The sequence below is a fragment of the Pipra filicauda genome, unplaced genomic scaffold, assembly GCF_003945595.2.
Source record: "Pipra filicauda isolate LSUMZ 115617 unplaced genomic scaffold, ASM394559v2 scaffold111_size4109106_pilon, whole genome shotgun sequence".
NCBI lineage: Eukaryota > Metazoa > Chordata > Aves > Passeriformes > Pipridae > Pipra > Pipra filicauda.
Genome location: NW_024103563.1, coordinates 3,772,047 through 3,795,452, shown reverse-complemented (window position 1 = coordinate 3,795,452; position 23,406 = coordinate 3,772,047). Strand labels below are relative to the sequence as shown.

At 37.4% G+C, this 23,406-nt stretch overlaps 1 protein-coding gene across 1 annotated transcript in view; it reads right to left on the bottom strand.

The window, feature by feature from the left end:
* Nucleotides 1–1,657: 1,657 nt before the first annotated feature.
* The window catches only part of CCDC6 (coiled-coil domain containing 6), a 50,710-nt gene continuing 28,961 nt past the window's right edge, over nt 1,658–23,406 (bottom strand). The window contains exons 4-9 of the mRNA XM_027745961.2: nt 20,665–20,768; nt 18,829–18,989; nt 16,600–16,756; nt 13,261–13,361; nt 9,525–9,649; nt 1,658–7,183 (exon numbers count right to left, since the gene is read on the bottom strand). Coding sequence (XP_027601762.1) covers nt 6,992–7,183; nt 9,525–9,649; nt 13,261–13,361; nt 16,600–16,756; nt 18,829–18,989; nt 20,665–20,768 — 840 coding nt within the window. The 3' untranslated portion in view covers nt 1,658–6,991. The remainder of the gene's footprint in view (nt 7,184–9,524; nt 9,650–13,260; nt 13,362–16,599; nt 16,757–18,828; nt 18,990–20,664; nt 20,769–23,406) is intronic.

Sequence of the window (23,406 nt, the reverse complement as noted above, 5' to 3'; positions counted from 1 at the left end):
TGACTCATTTCTGTTCAAACAAATGTCAGAAAGAAAACAAAGGACACACATGAAGACAGACAGCACCAACACAGCTCATTCACCCAGTTCACAGACCCATTGGCTCTGGCAGTCAGAGGCAGGCAGAACAACTGCCTGCTCAGCACTTGTAGCAGGGGAGAGACGAGGATAAAGGCATTTTAAGAAATGCTGCCTGTGTTCCAGGGACAGAGAGAGGTACACGAATCAGCTGGGTTAGCATTCACTGAAATACACCCATGGCCTGGTGCCCAGGAACATGCAGCCATCATAATACAAGGATTTTACAGGTCAAAATGGAAGAACACAATTCCCACTGCACACAGGGGCCTGGGCTGACTAGAGCAGAGCAGGCTGTAGCAGAGTGACACCTGAACAAGAAGACAGACAAAAGCGGATTCAACCAGCAAGTTTAGCAAGACTCCAGACACTGAATACAGGATAAGCATAAGTGCTACTGAGACTTTCAAATCTAAGCCCAGAAACTTGGCAGAACACCCAGATAGAGCAAATAATACTTAGAAAAGCTACTGAGCCACACAGGTAAGCTCTGTGCTGATGAATGAATGCACACAATAAAAAAGTGACAAAACCAGAGACATCACAAGGGATGGCACAACAAAGTACACACAGAATTTACACAAATGCATACAATCTGAAGTTTAAAACTGGTTCATGCTTTAAAATTATTAAATACAATAACTGGCTAAAGTTTCAGTGAGAAAATATGTCAAAACAGAAGGAATTATGGTGTATTCTTAAGACAGATCTCCATTAGGAAATTACTGAATCCATCAATCGTAGAACTTGATTGAACTGAACAATAAGGTTTGACGACAAGACAATCAAGCTGAAGTAGACCACCAGATGACCTTACTACAAAAGAATAGCAAAAGCACACTTTTCTGAGCTACAAAATATACAGCACACCCCTTAGCATAGGCAAGGAAATATTTTTTTGCCTTCTCTTCATCTTACACCTAGTATCGGATTAGAAAAGTAGCTGTACTGCCATGTACTGCTTCTGACTCAAAAGATGTAGGATCTTTTTCTATAACTTTGCACAAATACACATCTCTGTTCCTATGAGCTTAGAAAAACTGGAAAAAAGATGAAACTCTGTTCTTTTCCTACCCCACTCCACATCCCCCAGGAAAAGAACCCTCAAGATACGTGGGCCTACTAAGACCAAAAGATGCTGCAGTTCTTGCTGTGGCAAAAAAAGCCTGAACTCTCAGTGAAAGGCAGCTGTAAAAGGTTAAACAGACATGTTTAATTCAGAGAGGTACTCTGGAATTTCGCCACAGAAACAGCTCAAGAAATATAGCTACACTCTTCTAAGACAGAAAACTGATGGAGTCAAGCATGCATTGTACTTTGAATACTCACTTAATCCAAAGTGAGGAGCACCTCCTATGCAAACTTTATTATGCAAATAGGTTAATCCCCAGGTTCCACACTCAGACATTTAAGTGAAAACATTAGAAATGGCCCAACTAGAATCAAAGACAGCAAAAACAAAGACAAGCACATATCTTTCTGTGACTCCTAGTTCTCATTTTTCTTCCTCCTTTTCCCAGTGATGACAGGCTGACAGAGAGAAGGAAATATACATCCACCCGGTACTCTTCCATACAAGTAAATACAAAAGAATCAAGTGTTTATTGGAAGTCTGCATGAAGGCACAGATGAGCTTGATTACAGACACATCATAACAATTACAAATATATGTAAACACCTTGAGATATACAATAAAGCAATAATACAGCTAATACAGGAATAAAATGTAACCTGCTAAAAAAACCCCAAACTTCTTTGTATCTGAGGTTCTTACAATAAGCTCCGATCCACACCAACACAGTGTAATGCTCTTAGTCATCACTTGGATTCATGCTCAACAAATCTGAACTTTGGCCATTGTTTGATCCAAACTGGAACAGGCTTCCTTCACTAGGATCAGAAAAAACATAGGAATAACCAGCTAGACACCCAATCAACCTATAATGAGGCTTCACTGATTCTCTAAATATACAAGAGCAAGGTACCAAGGTACTGAAATTAAATATAAGCTTCAGAAAAGCTCAAGGATGTTTGTTCCACTTTTACTTGCATTTGAGGAAATTGCTGTATTTCTGCAGGAAAGGAACAGTCTACAGCTGTCAGGTGATTTTTTTCTTCCTCCACAGGAGGCTTAGATTTCATCTGAAACACCTGCCAAAACAAAAGTCAGCAATCACAAACTAAAGTGCCTTGGACAGCTTAGGTTTTACCACTAGAATAAAACATCTCTGTTCATAGATGCAGCATTAAGTTATATCATGAGAAAACCCACCTTTGCACATAGAAGACTACTTCCAATATTTCTGTGGAAAGGGGAATTGCTTTTTGTGTTTTTTTTGTTATCGTTGGTGGGGGTTGTTTTAAATTAGATAGCAATGCCATAAACTTAAAGAACAGCAACACAGCATTTTTTCAAAGGAAATCACGCACACACACACACACAAAAATGTAGTTTTAGTACAGGCCTAGACAAAGAGTACTCTGAGCAGCAGTTTACTACAGGGACACACAGTTTTCTCAAACTCAACCCTCAACCATCTGCCCTAACTCCTCACTTCTCTACAAAAATTTTATAACCTCCAGAGCCCCTTTCCAGTGAGGAAAGACTCCTATCCAGGTAACACATGCAGAACAAAGCCTAACACATTTCTCCTGACCCTGCAGCCACATCATCCCAACCTAAAGATGAGGTAGTACTTTTCTTTGGAGCCCAACTAGTTGAGTAGGAACAAGCACTGTTCTCCCTAAAGTAGAAGCTGCCTGGAATGCAGCACCAAACTCCACAGTTTATCTCCTCCCCAGGACACACCTCTAATCCAAAACCAGCACCAGCTGCTTAAAAAAAAAGTAAATCACTATATGAGCACACACTCCTCTTTAACTACGACTGCATTGTAAAGGCCACAGTCTGGCATACTCAGTGACTTCCTCCTGTCTACAAAGTGGCAATGTCTCAACTTCTGTTTGTACTGGGACTACTGGTTATTACCCAAAAGGAACATGAAGATATCCTGAGTATTTATTACAGTGAGATGTGGAAATTAAAAAAAAAAGTTAAAATATTAAAAATTTTAATCTGAATCCAAAAAAGGGCTGAAAGAGGAATTCAGCTCCTCAGGGAACTGAGAAACCAGATTGTCTCTATGCATACAGTCCATTTGGTAATTAGGGGCTCTGTTTGCTCTCTCTTCAGGAGGAGAGATCTTTCCCCTCAAGGAGGTTACTGTAACATATGCATGTATTATAATTTTATAGCTTACACCCATAAACCTTCTGGTTTCTTATGAGATGGCTTGAACTGGAGAAATATGCTCTGCATAGTCCATGCTCTGTAGACTCCCAAGGATCAAAAAGAAATGGACTGCCATGACTGAAACAAAGAGGAAACATCAAAAGAGTTGAACAGTATTAGAACTCGTACTGCTTGTAAAACTAAGCATGAGGATTAGAAAAAGGACTACAAAACTTAAACAAGGTCCCTGGATGCATCCTCTTGGCAAGCAATAATCAATACCGAGGATGAGAGGATTGTGTTCCTTTGACTGACAACTACTCAAGGCTCTTTTATTTGTCTCCATGATCAGCTTCCATTTTTTTAACAAAATATCCAGAGTCTATATGGTCTCCTGGCAGCAGTGCCAATTGCACAGATCCCAGGAAGAGTTCTTGTTTTCATTGCGTTCAAGACTGCTGTGCATTCAGCTGAAGTGCACAGGGATTCCACCCAGGCAGCTGGATTCCTAAATGCAAACATTTTTACAGGAAAGGAATCCTATTCTGTTCAGCTCCAGTACAGTGATTGCCAGTAGAAAAGCACTGACAACTTCTGGAAAAACTCTGATAGTACTTTCTGCCCAGGAATATGCTCTCAGAAGAGTACATGTAATTAAAACAGTCTTATCTGGCTTTTAGCTGGAAAACTATCTGCAGACAGTCCCACCTCTTCTTCCAAAGAACTTCTCTGGAACAAACTGTGGATAAAATACACTCTTAACACTCTACAGAGTATCAGCTGCATTCCAGTGTGCAAGCCAGATCCCTTGAGAGAAAATATAAAAAGAAAGCTGCTTGATTGTCAGAGAGGAAAGCACTGCTAAAACAGCTAAAAGGTAGATTTTATTTTTTTAATCTTGAGCTGTAAAGGGGTAGGCTCACAAAATGCTCATCACAGCTAAAATTGCTTCTGTGGCCTCACACAACTAGTGAGGATGCAGCGTGCCACTGACAGGCATTAGTGAGGAAAAGGACAGCAGAAACCCACCCAGGTGCTTCTGAGATAAACCAAGCACTCAAGCCCTCAGAGTAAGATGGACCTCACTGTCAAGTGAGTTTCTCCAGTCTATACGAGATCCAATAAAATCACAGTTGTGGAATCATAATTCATGACTATAATTCACAAGGGAAACTGAAAATCCATTTACATTTATTAGGAGACGGTTGTGCACAATTTCTCATCTTATTCAAAAAGTCTACAAATAGAGTTTAACACTTCTGATTGCAAGCAAATGTTTGTTCAACGTTCTTAGTTCGATAAGGCCAATTAAGCGCCTTGTTACACTTCCAAGATTCAGTACACATTTGTCAGTTCTTTACTTTCTTCTGGCAACAGTCCCACTGGAATAGTAAGGAAAGTTCACTAAGACACTTTATAACAGCAGCTGAACTTGGGTTATGCAAATTCAGTTTTGGAATATGCTTCAAACATAAATTATTTTAGGCAATTTTCCATTTTGAGATCTTAAAACACTGTCAAAGGCTCTTCCCCTCCCGCCCACATTTGTACTACCATCACCATGGGCTTGCACTCCGTAGAGCCATAGATCCAAGAATCTCAAAGCACTTCAGAAAGGAGGGCACATTTCAAATAGTGTGATACTTGAGCTGGAATCCTACTTAAAAAAAAAACCTGGTTTTTTTTTTATTCGTCTTATGTTTACAAAAGGACAAGCGCCAAACTAAACCAATCCTACCTTGACCTTCGTCCCACCTCGGACTGCCTATCACCTTCTCACATGCAATCCTACCACTGATTCAGGAGCTCTGTTTAATTAGAATGCTCACAGCTGAGTTTCCTCTATGGAAAGGTGAGCATCTGCTATGGTCAATTATTTTCAGATGGAAGCACTTGGTCAAATTTTAGGTCTGCCACAATCTTGAGAATCACTTGACTGCGGAATCACTACCGTAATTACTGTAATTTGATAATGCACTTGATCCCATATTGGTTTAAGAAGTGTAATGGACTATATATGCATTTCTCTAAATTCTCTCAGAGCTGAAACTACATAGCTACAGTGAAGAAATCCTAGTTTTGTCTTAAGCAGAACATTTTACAACATTATTTTAACTTACTACTTTGATTTAATGCACTAATTTTATAAGGATTTTCAGTTTGCAATCCTGACTGAATAGGTGAGCGGCAAACATGACAATATATGTACAAGTGTTAGTATACTACCAGAATGCTGTACTTCCTTCTCAAAAATGTCCTTAATAAAGCATTAGGCATGTCAAACAAACTTTTGTAAACAAAAGATAAATTACTCATGTTCTGCTCTGATTACAGCCAGATACATATTCTCATAAAATAAACATTCTCTTGTCATTTTCCATGGCCCACATATCCATATATATGAGGTAAACCACTAAAAATTATCAATAATATATAAACCTCAGTACTCAACAGGAACCTCAGGGAAAATGTAACCGAGTAAGATGTCAATATCAAGAAGTGACACTTTGTTCCACTGCAAAGTGAAACCAATTTATTTGTGCTAAATGAACGGAAAGAATGTATTCAGAATACATTTCTTTATACATTGTACCGGCTTAGGCTGCTAAATACGCATTCATTAGTGCCATGTTGTGCTACTTTCTTGTACTCCGTTTCTACCAAGCAATACAAAGTTTTGGCTGTTATGCCAATATATTCCTCTATGCTCATCTTATTTCTAACAGACTTTTGAACATTTAGAATACCTGTTGGAACTTTGCTTTGGGGGAATCACAATTAATATATTTTAACAAGAAAGAAATTATCATCAGTTGTTCTCTACAATCACATCGCCTTCTGCAGCAAAAAAAAAAATAAATCAAAGAGCACACTTGAATCAGCAATCAGTAACCTGTGGGCAGGACCACACTTACCGAGGTCATTGTGACAGCTCACACAGTATGGGCAGCTTACAGGTTAATATAGATGTCAAGTGACATCATCAAATCTTAAGGTCCACGAATTGTACATTCCACAGACTCCAACAAGCCAGTTCCCTCAGTGTAAAATTCTGACTGTACCATACGTTTGAGGTGCTTTTAAACAGGAGAAATATGGATGTGTCCTGTGTGCTGAATTAGGCTTATTTGCTACGTAACACAATAGAGTTTGTGTCTTGGGCACTGATTAGGGTGTCTGACTCACTTTTGCACTAGAAGCTGTTATCTTAAATGACTGAAACATAGTGCTGATTTTCCATAAGCTTGGTAAACACTGTAATAGTTCAGAATTTATCATGTAGCCCATCATGCCTTTCATTTTCTGCAAATTGTCATGAAAAAATATAAAAAGGTATCCCTTTAATTTTACAAACCTAAAAGCCAGGAAAATGAAGCTTTGGAGCCAAGCAAAACGACGTGATGCCGTATTACCAAACAGAGTAGCAAATGTTCCAGCCAGAGAATGGACATACATGTAATTCAAGTAAACACTGATGGAAAACTTTGTTAAGTTAGTGTTGTAGACCCACAACACTGGCTGCATTTTATACAAACGTTTACAACACAATTAACAGTGAAGCCTATATAACCTCAGTGCAAATAAGTCAAATCCAAATATGCCAAGTTAAGCCTTTGGCTTTTAGTAAACTGCTCTGTGTTATGAGTCCACTTCTGACATACAGACTGCTGAGCACATGCACTAAGGCTGAGAGGAGGGATGCACTGAATGTTGAAAATTGGCTGCCTGCGACGCTGCGGGCGGGACCGAAGGTTGCACAGGTGGTGGAGGTGGTGGCGGAGGAGGCTGCACTGGGGTCTGCGTGTTTGGAGAAGGAGGAGGAGTGGGACGTTTAAATTTGTCGGGGCTGTTACTTCTTCGTGGTGAAGGCCTCTGCAGAACAAATATTGAAATCATGTTTAACAACACTCCTGAACAACGTCAGGTGCAAGTCCTCTAATCTTGGCAAAGGAAAAAAAAAATCAGAACAATTATGTGGGAAGAATAAATTTCAAAACATTGCAAGAGTCACCATACAACTTTTACATAAAATAAACGTTACTCTGAAATGGAGCAGCAAAGGGAAGGGGAAGTACTCTTGACATCAAACAGAACATGCATTCCTTCCTGTCAGCTTGCAGGAAATGAACACAAGACATGTCATGTCCTGAAGATATGTTTACCCATCATGACCAGCGACCTAAAAAGAAATGAGAGATGCTGCAGGCACAGCCCCTCCCAGCTGTGCCTGCCCAACCAGTGGGTGCTGATGAACCTTTGACTTCATGCTGCTGGCATATGAGGTACAACTATGTGGTACCTGAGTGTGGGTGGAAATGTTTCGAATATCAGAGTCTGCCCAGAATCTCTAGCTCTCTGAAGGATTCTTAGCCCACACACTGGAGTAAGACCACAGAATAAAACAAGTTGTTCTTTGGAAAACAAAACAGATTACAACCTTTTGAGCTGCATGAGTGAAGCAGTTGTTAGAGAGACCCCCTGAACAGAAACCATAGATTTTCAACAATTTGCACATTTAAACACAAATATTTAAAATCCACTTTATCTTTACAAACCAGGGGGGGTGGGAGGAGGAGAGCGATCATCTTTAAATGTTAGCAATGTAAAAATATAAATTACACTGCAGAAAACTAACTTCTGCACTTTTGAAACAAAAATGCTCATTACTTACCAATCCAGTTAGCATTAATCAAGAACCTCATGGCATGACAAACCACCCACCCACAATTAATAATCAATCACAGGTGATCAGCTCTGGGGAGAAGCATGATTACAGTTCTATACCAAATGTACTACAGGTAAAGTCAAATTTATTCTGTAACGGAGATCAAAAATGAAGAGTCAAGAATCAAACTGCAATTTAGTCAAATCAAGTATATTGTATCTATTTTTCTGCACAACTATGCACAATAGTTTAATGTTCTATGCAAAAGCCAAGGGACTCTTGACAACTGATTGTTGTCTCTGAAACACTTAATATCATTTATTGCATTTGCATACATCTAATAATATGAAGGGACCTGGCATCAGTACTGAGACAAAGCCAAGAGCTACTTATCACCACCTTTCTCAGAACAATTAGTGTTTTGTCCTGAAGATGATCTTTTTCATAGTGACTCAATTCATTTACATTTCAGAAAGAGCAGTATTTTTATAGACGTTGAACAGAACAAGTTTCTTGAAAAACTTATTTATAAAATTAGTTTCCAGGTTTCCCAGAAACATAAAGATCTTCCTGTGACTAACTCATGTGACACACAGCCACGGGCTGAACCCGGACCAGGATTCTACCTTCCTGCTGAGCTCCAGCTTCCTTCCTGTTCTACCCACCATTGTAGCATCCCCACCCCCCTTTGCTCAAGGAAATTGTAACAATTACCTTTGCACACCCACCTAAACCATGGCAGAAGCAGCTGTATTTCAGCATTGTACTAAAAATTCTATTGAAATAAGTTTTCACATGTGAGAATGACAAGTATAAGCAAAAACCTTGAACGATATTTACATACTACCATACCTGCTGAGAAAAATCAAAATGGTCTTGACACAACAACTGTAAGGTCTTTTGCCAAATGGTTAATATTTAGGCTCTGTTTTTGCTCATTAAACTCCACAAATATTTAGAAGAAACATGATGAAGCAGAAATGCACCAAACATCGCAGGTAAAAAGGAAATAAATTCAGTTGAAAGATATGAGAAATCGCCCTAGCAAATGTTTATATTAACTTTCTTCTTTGCCAATGAGAATAGAAAATAAGAGTTAACTGCCTGTTACAGTGACATGATGGTAGCATTGTGTGTCATCCTGAAGAAAACCTGAGCTTGAAGCAACCTCAGATGACTCATCCGTCAGATGGTGGAGACTAGGAGAAAAATGAAAGCAATGTTTTTACTTCCTGGGATAGGCTTAGTAGCTTAGAACATCACTTTTCACACCCTGCCTGCTGATCCATAAGATGATACCTATTACTGTCCTTAAGATGATAATACATCCTATTCTTTTGTAGAAAATAAGGTTCTCCAAAAAGAATCAGTTTCTGAGGGGTGAAGAGGAAAATCAGGGTTGAAGAAAGCAGCAATAGATATCTCGGAGTAAGGAGACAAAAACAAACATTTACACAAATATTTCATAAAAAAGCTTAAGGACAAGCAATCATAACTTTTAAAAAGCAAACTATATTGTAATAAGTATTTACTATTTTAAATACTTACTGTAATACCATGGGATGGTCCCATATGTTGCAAATGAAGGCCTGGGGAATTGTAGTAAGACATTCCAGCTCTAGTCAGTGAAGTTGGTGGTGTGAAACCAACTGTGTGACTTGCATATGACAGACCTAAAATTGTTAAAACAAGGTAACATCAACATTCTTGTTTCATATTAAAAACTAAAGTCTGAGGAGGTTTTTAAAATTTTTTGGTTCTGAATCAATGATAGGTTAAGAACTGGTAACTCCTGCAGATTAGACATCTAAGATATATTGATCATACTGAAAAGTGTGATGTGAAATGATTTTCTTTTCCTGTAGCATACTACCATATGTTTCAAACATACATTACACAATGTTAAACATAACTTTTCTCTTAAGATAAATGGTGTAAGGCTCCCCTAGTAGCTTAGTTCACAATTTTTCCATCCAGCATTCCATTTCTCCACAGAGGAGATGGCTCCCTGAATAACATCCTGGAAAATGTTACTAGCTGGATTAGGCTAACAGCTAACATTTAAAATTATAACTAATTTTATCCACATTAAAGAAAGCCTAATATTCAGAAGTGTAAATATCTAATTCTTTCAGCTAAGTATTTCCTTTCTGTAAGAACTCAGTTATAAAAATGCACAGTACTTGTATAGCTAACCAAGGTATACAGAAACAGCAACTGCTAAATGCTTCAAGTTCAGACCTTGAAGTGTTCTGAACAGTTTGAGTATTTATCAAGAGAGCACATTTTCCAAAACCTTTAGCTTCCAAAACCTTCTGCTTTCTGACAAAACTATCACTAAGGTAGGAGACAGGACTTTTCTGAGTTGTTTACTATTAGACACAAGCAACTGCTTTGGAGAATAATGACCAATAAAAATTTCTGAAGGTCTCAAACTTTTATAACACAGCACTGGATTTAACAGTTCTCACACTTGAGAACAGTGCCACAGCAGCTACAGCATGGACCAACACCCAGCACCATCCCTGACTGCAGGTGTCTGTTTGTCCCTACAACAGATGAGACAAGATCTTGGGAAGGAAACAGAACAAGCCTCAGATCACTAATAAAGTCATATAAGCAAACAATCCTCTTGCTTCCTTTAATTCTGTTTGATTCTGTTACATCCCCAGTGTACGTTTGGTGCAAATTATGAGTGACTCCAATGGAATAACTGCCACTACAGAGTAACAACGAAATTAATCTGCTTTGACTACACAATCTAATTGCCTGTAGAGCATTTATGCTATATTAAGGACAGAAACAATATTCAGGGAGGTGATAATGTGTTGCAAGTCAGAGGCAAATTTTTAGAATAAAAGGCAATATTTTTAGAAATAAAAGGCAAAATATATGCTTCAAGTCAACCTTTGTAACATAACAATTTTGAACTGCTTTGGGACAATCCACCTCCACAAGCTTTACAAACGCAAGTCTACACAGCAAAGATGTGAAAATAGGCAGCTCATCTCCGCAGCCCAAAATTTCTATCTAGCCCAGCTACAAAGCCTAAACCAGTTTATCTTCACTAAAGACTAACTGGTAATTAGACCAGCTAATCCCCAGCTGCCCAGGAGTAGCAATAATTACACTGTCTTCAAAGTTCCATGCACTGTGTTAGAAATCTCAGCACTATCTCAGCTTCAAAGAGTCCTCCAAAGTAGCATCCCAAGCACAAAAGGCTCTGGGAATCAGGAGCCAGAATCTGACCATTAAACCTGACCAGTTATCCATATGAAATTATAGCATTTCTAACCAGTTACAAATTGTTTCCACACATTTGGACACATCATTTCCCAAATGAAATATGCCAAGTCAGACAGTTACTTGATGCAAAATACAACTGTTGTATTATTCTGTACTGATGCTTTTGATATTGTCTTACTGTGCTACTTTGGATACAAAGTACTCTCAAAAACTACTTGTTTTCATCCATTACTGCATTCATATATCCCAGACATTCCCTATTCATATATCCCAGACATTCCCCAGACAATCCCTACGAAATTCCCTATTGATCTCATTAGTTCTCTATCAAATTGCTGCTTCTATTTTTCTGAAGTCTGAAACTTCCCAGCTGTGGATATTAATTTATCAGATGCAAAGGAGAGTAATGCAGCTGCCTGTGCAGAACTGCTGGCCTGGAACATTTACATTTACCAAAATTTCCAAACTTGTGAACTCTCTTAGAAACTACCACTTCAGCTGTGCTATTTTCAGCTCTGATTGAGACTGTGTTTCAGCATCCCCTGTCTGTGGGATGTAATTCCCACTAGAACATTGCACTCTTGTATCAACTATTGATGGGAAGTCCACAGGGAACAAGGAATATGCTTCGGTCCCAGTGTAGGAACAGAGTACTCCTGCACTGACACACCAGCATCTAAACAGGGTGCATTGCTAAGTAATCAAAGGTGCAAGCCTGTCAGTTCCCAGTTAATCTGTCCCCCACACAGCTGTAATTTTAACCACTGTGTGGCCTGCAGATACAGTGTGCAGTGGAACTCTGCATTATTATGCAGCCTGCATGTGGATAACCACAAACGACCGCAGTGGTCATCCCAGAGCAGCTGTTGGCAAGACTGCATTTCTGTACACCCACTTACAGGAAATGGATAAGCCACTTTCTTGGTAACATATATTGCAAAACATTTAAAGTCAAGTGATTTGGCTCATTGCAGAAGAGCAAAATTCTCCTGCAAACTCATAATCATAATGCTCATCTCTAACACTGTAGCACAGCTTATGGCCACAGCCAGTTTTCACACACACTCGCTCCTTTTACAACACCTGGATGAAAACCATTGAGAATCCTTTGAAAAACTAAAGCTAACCTTGAAAATTAAAACAATTTAAAGACATTTTATATGTTCTAGCAGACCTGTGTAATAAAATGTCTCATTCCTATCTTGCAGAATGTGTCAATACAGAGCACATCTCACTTGCCTGCAGTGTGGGACCCTGTCCGGCAGGTTCTAAAGGTGAACCTGGGAAAGCAGGGCACACAGGATTCACTTCATTACATACAAGTGAGTTTGTGACTGCCATATAACATTCACAGCCAACAACATCTAATGAACGCCCAAGTGCAATTTTAGGGGATTTTTAAATTTTAGTCAATAAATGTGTTAGTAACACAAATACATTTCCTTTGATTTACATTCAGTAATTAGAAACTCAGAAAAGGTTTGTTTTCCTCTATTATAAAAAGCACCTGAGACAAGAATTCTTAATTTTATAGTTATTGTTTAATAATAGAAAATAGTAGAAGTACAAAAGCCATTTCTCTACTAAAGAGAAATGAAAACTGACTTTTTCCCAACACGTTCAAGACAAGACTTCTCTAAGAAGTTTTGATTCAGAACACAACAGCAGTCTCCTTACTAGTTCATCATCAAACCCTAGAAACCCATTTGAATTATGTATCCTGTTTGGCAACTTGGGGGGGAGGGAGGAAAAAAAAAGACAGCAAGAGAGAAAATGAGAGTAAAAAAGAAATAAAAGTTCAAGTGTGACAGCTACACTGATCTTTAACATCCGTTCACAAATCCGAAACATATAATATCTGTTCACCAACCCAAAACATGTTGCACTAGGAGACCCCTAAGGCAAAACTATTCTTACATTTATGATGCAGGATTTTTTCTCCAAACTAGCTCTGAAAGGCTACTGACCTAAATATATTAATAGGGCACGTTACTATGTGATGCATACAATAATTTTAGAAACTGGGTTAAATATTTACCAGGTGATATAGGTCTGCTAGAACTTGGTGAGGGTGTATAAGGGATAGGACTGGACACAGTGCGAGGTCTTAATCCTTGTGCAGACATCTCATTAAAATATCTAACAAAAAAAGGCAAAGAATAATTAGATCAAACCTTTTAAAATGTGCCACGTTGTAAATGTTTCACTGTGATTTTTTTCAATTCCCATAAGAATCACATTAGATTAATGAAGGACTAGTCACCTTTAGGAAGTCATGACAGGAGCTCTTGTCATTGCTGATACTGGCTTAACTTTCAGTGAAAACAGCTGGACTTATCCTAAGGCATTTGCAGTTAAAACCATATAAGTTCCATATGATCAGAATAGTACATAATAAGGTGAGAGATATAAACCATGTCATCCAAACTGACCTATACTACATTCTTGCACTTTATACATCATTTCTACATTGAACTCAATAGCTTGTCTGGTTGGAGTGTATCTTCCAAAAAGACATTCAGCACTAATCTGAAATCATGAAAAGGGGGAGAAAAATCATTAAAGTACTAATAATTTGATCCAACAGCCGATCAGCCATATCCTTAAAACATGCCCAGTTTCCTACTTGAATCCCTCTGGTCTCAACATTTAACCATTTGCTCTTCCTGCCTTTTGCCACTGGAATAAAGAGACATTTTCAACCCAGGACTTTCCATCACTAAAGGTATTTGCAGGTTGCGTTGCAAGACACCTCCCACATTTCCCTGTGATAGACTGAACAGATTAGAACCTCAGGCAAGGCATTTTTCCACACCTGTAATAACTTTAGTGATATTTATTTGTTCTTTACTCACTGAATACAGTGAAGCTTCTTCGCAGACATTAAGTGATATATAAAAGGAGATAAAAAATAATACCAATTGCTCCTACTTGCCACTTACTGTTTTTATCTCAAAAGAAATTCTGGGTTTTTTTCATAGCACTAGGCTGGCAGCTTTCAGGTTGAGTTGCTTATGCACTCTCCACCTAGATTTTTCAGTCGCTGTCTAGATTAGATGCTCCCCTGCTCACCTTCTCCTGCACATGTGGTTGCAAATCAGTGCACCTGGGTTTATAATATTAGATTTAGCTGTGTTTCTTTAGTGGACACAGCAAAGCAGCAGGCAAAATTAGCTAACTAACACCCCTTTGACTGTTACTTGACTCCCTTCTACCACTGTGTTCTCAGAAATTCTGGGGAGCTGCATTTATGTCCAAATCATGGGGGGAAAAAAACAGTAACGTGAAGCAGCATTAAAAATACTCCTATCTGATGGAACTTACAACAACGACTACTTTGAGGTCTGTTCATAAACTATTTGAAACATGTTTTGATACTGCATCTTGCTGATTTCTAACCAGCATATTCAGTCACTGAGCCACATGTCCTAGCACAGGCAGTACACTGTAGTGATATCGAAGTCGGTTTGAATTTGGGTAGATCAGGTAATAAAAGTAGTTGCAATAGAGAACAACACAAAACTAACCAACTGACAAATCAAGCTTTAATTAAACATAGTTTTCTAAAGAGCTACCAATGGCAAGGTTGGTGGAATTGAACTGACTGGGCTACCTCTGCAACACACAGGAACTTGCAATGCAGACAAGTCCATGTGTTACAGCAAGGCAGCTTCTTTGTGACTTCGTCACCTTGTACTCTACACAAATGCAATTTTCTGTAAGTCATCCTAGTACTTGGATCAGGTGATATGGAACAGCAGCACACCATTAGTTTACTTCCCGATCTCAGGAAGAATAGGATGGAGGATTGAAAAAACAAAGCTATCACTAGTCAGGAGGGAGAGGTTTTGGGAGAGCTGTGTATTTTGCAGTCACTATAGCATCTTCATCTACCCCCATCTACAAACAATAAGTATAATCAGCTAACAGAATGCAACTCAAAAAAATGGATATCTGATCCACACCACCATTTTTAGGAAGGTGTAAGTTGACAAAAATTTACATTTTAAAATCATTACTGCACATAATTCCACAAGTGTTTTGTATACACAGTGCTTCCAAGACTAACCACTGATGCCTGACTCATCCTTCCTTTTGCTTTGTATTACTTACACTGCAAATACCTGCTTCGGAGCTATTCTGTCAAGTCTTTGTAGTACCACAGAAATCAACTTGACAATTAATTTCTTAGAAGTACAGAATAGTTAATCAAATTTTCCTGCATTTTATAGGTTACTGCTACCTACAAGTGCTTGACAAAAAACATTATGAGGATACTTTACAATTTTAGATTAATACTGGTAATTCACATAGATTTAGATTCTTACTGTACTTCCATTACATTGTAAATACTGGAAGAAAATATTAGGCTAATAAAAAAAATATTCAAACACCAGAATCCTGTCTTTCTAACAATTTAATTTGTATAGTATTCGCTACATCTTAACACTGGATGCTAATTCAATATATGCCAAGTTGCCATAGTATTTCATTAAAATGAACACACTACTTTGAACTTTAAGGGTACTCCTTGACACAAAATATCTGGTACTTTGTTTCTGGTAAATTATAACAAATACACTGATGACCCAAGAATCTCTCAGTATCAGAAGAATACACAGCGCAGGGTAATTTTTTTATTTATTCTGAAGGACCTCTATAAATCCAAAACAATGTAAAATAATACAACAAAATAAGGAGCATTTGATAAGAAATAAGAATGTTTTATTCAAAATGTACTTAAAATCCTCTTTCAAGATACAACACTGTCATATGACTATGAGGTCAGAAAACACTAAAAGGCACGGTAAAAAAACATCAAAAGTCAGGATTATCTGTAAGGTCAGTGCAAGCAAGCAGCCTGCAATAGAGAAAAAAAAAGAAATCAAGGATATTATGGTTTGGTCATCAAGAACAAACCAACAGTTCTGGAAATGCTTCCTCTCTCCAAGGCTTTACACAGTATCCGTTTGTACTTGGCTGAAGATACTTTACTTTCTGCAAAGGACGAATTAGGCCCAAGTAAGGATATTGTTTCTACCTCACAGAATTCCTTCCAATTACCAAGTTAGGGGCAAAACAGAGTTACTATGATCAAATTATCCTGATTCTTAACTCCACAGCCGTATTTATTTCAATATACATGAAGATTAAGTGTTTTGATAACGTATAAATATTTTCTTCCTCACTGTTAAAACTAACGCAATTTCTACGCAACTTTGATACAATTCTACTGAAAATATTTCAGGACTATGTTGAAATTTGATATTTATATTAAACTCACATACAGGTTATTTTTATGCTTATTCTATAATATTCTAAAAGCAGTATTGATAAATAAGTCAATGTCAGATCTGGGTGGCTAAAAGATACAAACCTTTCATCGTCCATTTCTAAGCTGGATTCACTCTCTGACAGTTGTCTGCACAGTGCTTCCCTACGTTCCATTTCCCTCTGTAATTTTCTTTGAAGCCTCAAGTTTTCTTCTCTCATATGCCTCTCCTCTTCTAAATATTGTGCCATCTTCTCTGAATCTGAAATTCAAAATTTTGTTGACATTTGATTAAAATTCAATTTCACACTGTGCTTAATTTTATGCCAATGCTTCAAGATGAGGGTGTAGGAACTGCTCAGGATAGATCACTCAAAATTTTCATCTCTAAGTTATTACCTCAAAGCCAAATTCAGAACAGTAACTACTAAACCAAACTATTGCTTGACTGCAATTTTTGAAATAAAATGTAAAAAACCCTCCACAAACAAACAAAAACAACAACTAAAAAGGCCTAAATTTGAAAAGAAAGGACAAAACATCATGAAGAAAATAATGTGACTAAAACCATTAAGAAGAAATACTGATTCCTGCTCCCTTAAAATAATGCTATTCCACATTTACAGGGACATTTACAGTTGTCTTCCTGCAACACATAGAAGAAATTATTTTAAAGGTATATTTTCATTTCAAAGGAGGAAGCATAAGTTCTGAAACTCAAACTTGTATTAAAATTGATACTTTACATGTATTCTACAGCATTCTTTCAATTACACATTTTGTCACAGAAACTGGCTAGCAAAACATGTACCGATATTAAAATATTTATATTAAAATTACATTAAATTTTGGTATAAAAAAATCAACAAGAGGCTTACTCTTTATATCAAAGGGCAACTTCAATTTTCGATTCTAAACAAGTTCAGCAAACATCAATTAAATTGTTTGGTAACACAGATTATTTAAAGTGATAAAATCAAATTATGGAAAGTTACGAAGCATTGTGACAGGTTACTTATATAAAATGGAACAAATGATGAAGACTTGACACACGTATTTTGTGAGATTTTGTAATGTTTGATCAAGTTTAAAGTTAAATCCTTGATATTTAAAAATGTTTCATCATGTTTTGTGATCACTTCTTTATGCAGCACCCTTCAATGAAAAGAATATTCCTCTCTTAGAAGACTGTTCCCAAACTATGAACAACATGTGATTTATCTCTCTTCTGTGGAAATACCACTCCTAAATGTAACAGTATCACTTATTTTAAAATATTATTATACCAAAACAGTTCCTAGAAGTGCTTCGGAAATAAAAAACGCAACACAAATATCAGACTTCAGTAAGAAGATTTCATTAAATATTTATGAACAATACTAGAGGATCTCTAATGACCACATATTGCAAAGAGCAAACTGAAAACTATTTCAGTTTCATCTTCTGCCTTGCAGGCGCATCCATCATTCCTATCAGCACTGCTATTCGTACTGCAGCACTGTTCAACCTGTTCAAAAAGGGAAAGAGTACTTTCAAACCTACATCTTATTTTCAGTGAGAATTTGACTTTCAATGCTTTCAATTTTTTTTACTCTAAATCACAGTAATTCAAAAAGGAACCACTTAGAAATAATAGAGGATACTTGAAATAAAATTAATTAGGCTAGATTTGTACACAGAGTACTTTAAACGTAAGGCCTTCCTCTTGTTCTGAACTTCAGTAAGTGAAGGCTGCAGTGCAGAATTGGAAAGTACAAAGATTAGCTGTCCTTATCTTCTTTTAACAGCCACAAATTAATAATACCACAAACTGGCACACAAGGTCTGTGCAAAAGAGCACTCCTGATCCATCATGTCTGTCTTAGAGGAAGGCCGCTGCCCCTGGCAAGCGATTTCTCTAAATGGAGGTTGAAATATCCCAGTTGGCCTGTCTAGATCAGCACACCAGAGGGGGACAGTGTTGCTTGTTCTGCACTCACACGGATTTTTCTGCCTCTGTGGTGAGGTATCTACCTGCTTACCAACTGCAATATAACACTACTGACTAGGAACTAGGTAGAACTGATAAAAATGAGACAGAAATTTTAGATACAGCATGAAGGAACGAAGGACTGGCATTACAAAGTTCATGGCAAGGTGCAAGAAGCTTTCTGCCAGCTGAGCCCAAGTGCTCAGGGCCACAGCCTCTTCTCTGGGAAGGCAGGGCAAAAATGTTTTAATCCAAACTTGCCCTATTTTTTATCACTTCTAGCTTAAATTCAAACTCAAGAAAGAACATATAAAAATCTTACATTAAACAAACTTTATGAGATTTGAAACAAGTTGTTTACTCACGCTGTAGCTGTGCAGCCCTCAGTTGTTTCTTTAACCTCTCCACTTCATTCTTTAAAAACCTGATATGTCTCATCATATTTTCTGGAGAGTCTATTTCCATTGATATGTCTCTGGGTGATGGTGGAGCAGATACTGGCTGGTCTAATTTCTCCTGCAAAATTCTATATGGAAAAACAGTTCAAACCTTACCTTCCACTCTAATGAAAAGAAAAAAACTCTTATATCTCTCAGAAAGCCACTGCAAGGATTCTGACAGGTATTTAGGATTTATTTTACCTACTGGTTTTGGTGAGATAAATTTGGGAGGATTTATATTGTTTTCTTTTGTAATTCAAAATAAAAAAACGTAAAATATCCAGACATTGACATTTCTAAATACTTCTGCATACAGTTCAGGAAAAACAAATTCTCGACTATATGGAGTTATCTCAGTTTTATACTCAAGTGCTACCTATTTAAAAAATTTTTGCTAAGCAAATTCGTTAAATCTGAGTTATTACATTTAAGTTCTTAGACAAAGAACACACAGTGAAGATTAATGATGAGTAAAGTATGTCTGTGGTGAAACACAAGCTTTTCTCATTTCACTACTACCAAAAGAAAAAACTTCACAAATATTTTCTGAAGGACAGTCAAACAGTCTCCCCCCCTTTTTTTTTTAATCTCCAAGGAATTAAGATTTTCCATATAGTCATAGTTTCAAATACCTCAAATAACTGATGGTAAATTCAGGAGTAATGTAATTCTCTTATGAAATACGCACATGGTATTATATGTTCTAAATGATGGGTTTGGGAGTTAACACAGGAAGAATTTTTCAGCCTGAAGGCATGAAACTGTTCTTTACTGGGAACATGATGACTGGCCAGACCCAACTCTGCCCCAAAGAGCAGGGACAGCACTATGCAAGCACAACTTTTTGCATGATGTGGTATTCACATGGACCATACAAAGTGTGCTAAAGCAAGGTCTGATCCACCATGGCTCCTTGTATGAAGGCACACAGTCTGAGATGAATTAAACCAGAAATAGTTTGCCTTGAAGAAGGCTTTAAATCTAATATACACAAAAATCCTACCAAAGGCTCATCCTGCTATGGATTTACCACTGCTGAATATCACATGTAGCTCTGCACCCTCCACAGAGCGGGGCTCTGTAAAATAAAACTACAAAACCTGCTCTTCACTTAGGATCAGGGGTTTTTTGAGGCCCCAGTCAAGATTCAGGGAGTCACACTAACATAAATGTATTTAAATATGTAGGGGAAAAAAAAGCTATTAATCATTATTAATCATTATTCTCCCCTACTCCCTCCCAAAACAGAGTTCTTATATTATGACATTAAAGAGATGGTTGCTTTCATACATACTTTTAATTTTAGCTTTCTCAGAAATATAAAGAGTCACTGTCTTAATTTCTACTAAAGAAGCAGTGAGAAGTCTCAATGACATGGGTGCACACCACTGAGAAAAACCTGAAGTTTTCTTTGAACAGATAGGGAAAAAACAGAGCCTTTCATAAAACAAATACAGTAAAATACTATGAAACTAAAGCTGACCACATACCTGAAGCTTTAGAAAAAGGCTATGAGCAGTTGAAGTAATTCAGTAAATTCCTTCATGCTTTCCCAGGTAATTTCTTATACTATCTATCTTTAACTACTTTAAGCAATCAATTATGTGTTACCATGCAAACAAGGAGCTTTACAACTGCTTTAACTTCCAGGGTTTCACAGATCAAACAACTCTTATGGGACAGAAATAAACATAATTAATCCAGAACATTATGTATTAAAAATCTCTCCCATAGTAACAAGTGTACTGCAACATGACAAACCGTTTTTCTGCTTCAAGTTTATCCATTCTCTTCCAGAGACGATTCACTAGTGCTTCTTGTTCTTGTTCCAAAGTATTTTCAAGGTCAATCTTCTCACGTCTTAGCTGGACAGGAAAAACAATTAATGAAAATGATGGGCATGTATTTTTTGTCAGGAAAGATCCCTGCTCTAAAAACTGCATTTTAAATAATGCTGAACTCAAAAAGTTAGCAGTAATGAAATATTTGGGAACAGATCAACACAGGTGGAAATAGCATAGAGGTATTTTTCCCAGTCAGGACTTAGTACCACTTTTCTGATGGGCAAATAATCTCACATTAGAAAATGTAAAGACAGAAAACAGATTAAGGGATTTCCTCGCACATTTACAGCATCACTGGGTGAAGGGCTATTACAGCATCTAAATCTGTAAGGGCTCTGTGCTAACCACTAAATTCATACTGAGAAACCCAAACCAAACATGAACTTACACACTTCAGGTAACAGTGCAAGTTTAACGAATGAACAAACTTTCTTTTTTAAAGGTTAGAGGAATTAGTGACTGTAAGTAGAAATAGACATAATATTGATGAGTAATAGGGATCATAACTAGAAAAAGAAACACTGGTTAGCAAATCTTTGAATGAAAAAAGTTTGAATGCAGATCTTGACCACTGCAGCAATGGTTTCTGCATAATTTCAACGCAGTATGGTTTAGACTCACCCTCTTTAACTGTTTACTACTATGTTATTGATCTAGCAACAAACAAACCCACAAAAACATAGAGGTGAAAAGAAATTAATTTCTTTTAATGGTAGGAAGAGCAGCACACTGGAATTTGAAGACAGAGTAAATTATTTATAACCGTGGATTTGAAAAATCTAAGATTACATTTAGTATTATAGTAACCATCACCAAGGCAGTGGAGTCCATTAATTATAAATCTGCATGTAGGGTGAGTGTGCACAATGGCAAAGTCGAATCATTGGCAACAATATTCAAATAAGCTTTGTGGTGTGTCCTGAAAGCTGCTCTGATGAAACACCAAAAGAAACCAGGTTGTGAAACAGATCTAAAATTCCACACTTCCAGCAATATGAAAACATACTAGCAACAGGTATCTTCCTTTCCTGATTTTGAGTGTTGTCCCAGTGCCTCCCAGTGTGAGGATACTAAAGCTCTGAGGATGAACACCTTGAACTGAACCTACAGAAGATGCAACTGCAGCATCCTAATCAGAGCTGTGAGTTCAGAGAACTGGTGTATTTGGTTTCGTACTGGATAGTTTCAGGTGTACTTTGAAATGTACTCCAGTCAATGAATCTGTTAAAAATGTGACAGTATTTGAAAAACATGATAATAGTCTGAACTACAATAAGCAGGATGGGATTATATCTCAGGACCAAGCCAGCAGCTCTTGCAATACTAATGTCATTCCACATGGGTTCAAAGTCACATTCCAATCAAACATCATTTAATTTTTACCATTAGAACAGGGAAACAAGGAAGTATTACTTGCTTTTTCATTAACCTTCCCTTCAGAGGAAAAATTCCATTTAACCTTCCTGACACTCAATTATGTTTCTTTTCACCTCTCTTTCACACATGCACTTACTTTACTTTAAAATACAGCTAAAATATCCATTGACTGTATTCCTGGATTATTGATTTTCAATTTTCTTGACAACTGATTAACAAGCACAACTGTTCCTTCCTGAAATGTAGATCTTCCAAATCAATGACAGTTGAATATGCTGATCTCTGCCTAAGCCCACTACACCAAATTTAACTTCTCTGCTTCTTGTCTGTCCCTTCCCCTTTGTAGCTTTAATTCTCTGCTGCTCTCCAAGAAAATCTTTCCAGAAGATTTTACACATTTCATGTTGTTCTCCTTTCAAAGAAGACACAGGAGATGACTATCAGCAGTTTAGTTCTTATTTTTCATCTCCTAGCTGCATCCATTCTAGTTTCTCACTACACTGTATGAATTAGAAAAGCACTTAAAAATAGTAACAGCAAGACTACAAACACTTGGCCTCTGTAGGACAAAACTGACAGCTATTTATTTCCTATCAAGGCACTGAACTGTACACAGAATATTATTGCTCATTTTAACTGAGCCATTCAGTTAATGAAACAGTCACATGTTGCAAATTTCTCCACCATTACCCTTCAGAGAAGAATGTTCTGCTGACTTCAAGCTGCCAAATTATTTCAGATCACATTTGAACCCTAAGATCCAATTAAATTTTTTATTAAGGAATAACATTCTATGCAACCACTACTGCTACAACCTATTGATCACCTGTGGCATAAGCAGTTCAGATGAAAAAAAGCAAAGGAGACAAAGCACAGATGTTCTCTATTTTAAGAATAATAGTTTAGTGAACATATGTCCTAATTATTTGCTCACTGATTAGTGACAGATCTAGTACTGCAGCCCAGTTCAGAGCATTGTTGAAGTCCTCCTTCCAAGCCCTGTTTAACAGGTGTTCCAAAGGTTGTGTGGAAGTGTGGTGACAATCTCTCCTAATTCCCTGTGTGTTGCCCATAAAGGCAACATGGCTCTGCTCACAACTTGTGGTTGCTTCTTGGTAGGTACAGCACAAAAGGCTGCTGCTTCAGCTCGTTAATTAGCACAATAAACTTTTGTTATTTGTGCAAGGGAAGAAAGCATGGTGAAGTTCAAAGTAACTTGAGATTTATGAGACCTTACAGTGAGAGGAAACAAAGGCAGATGTTGCATTACATACACATACAC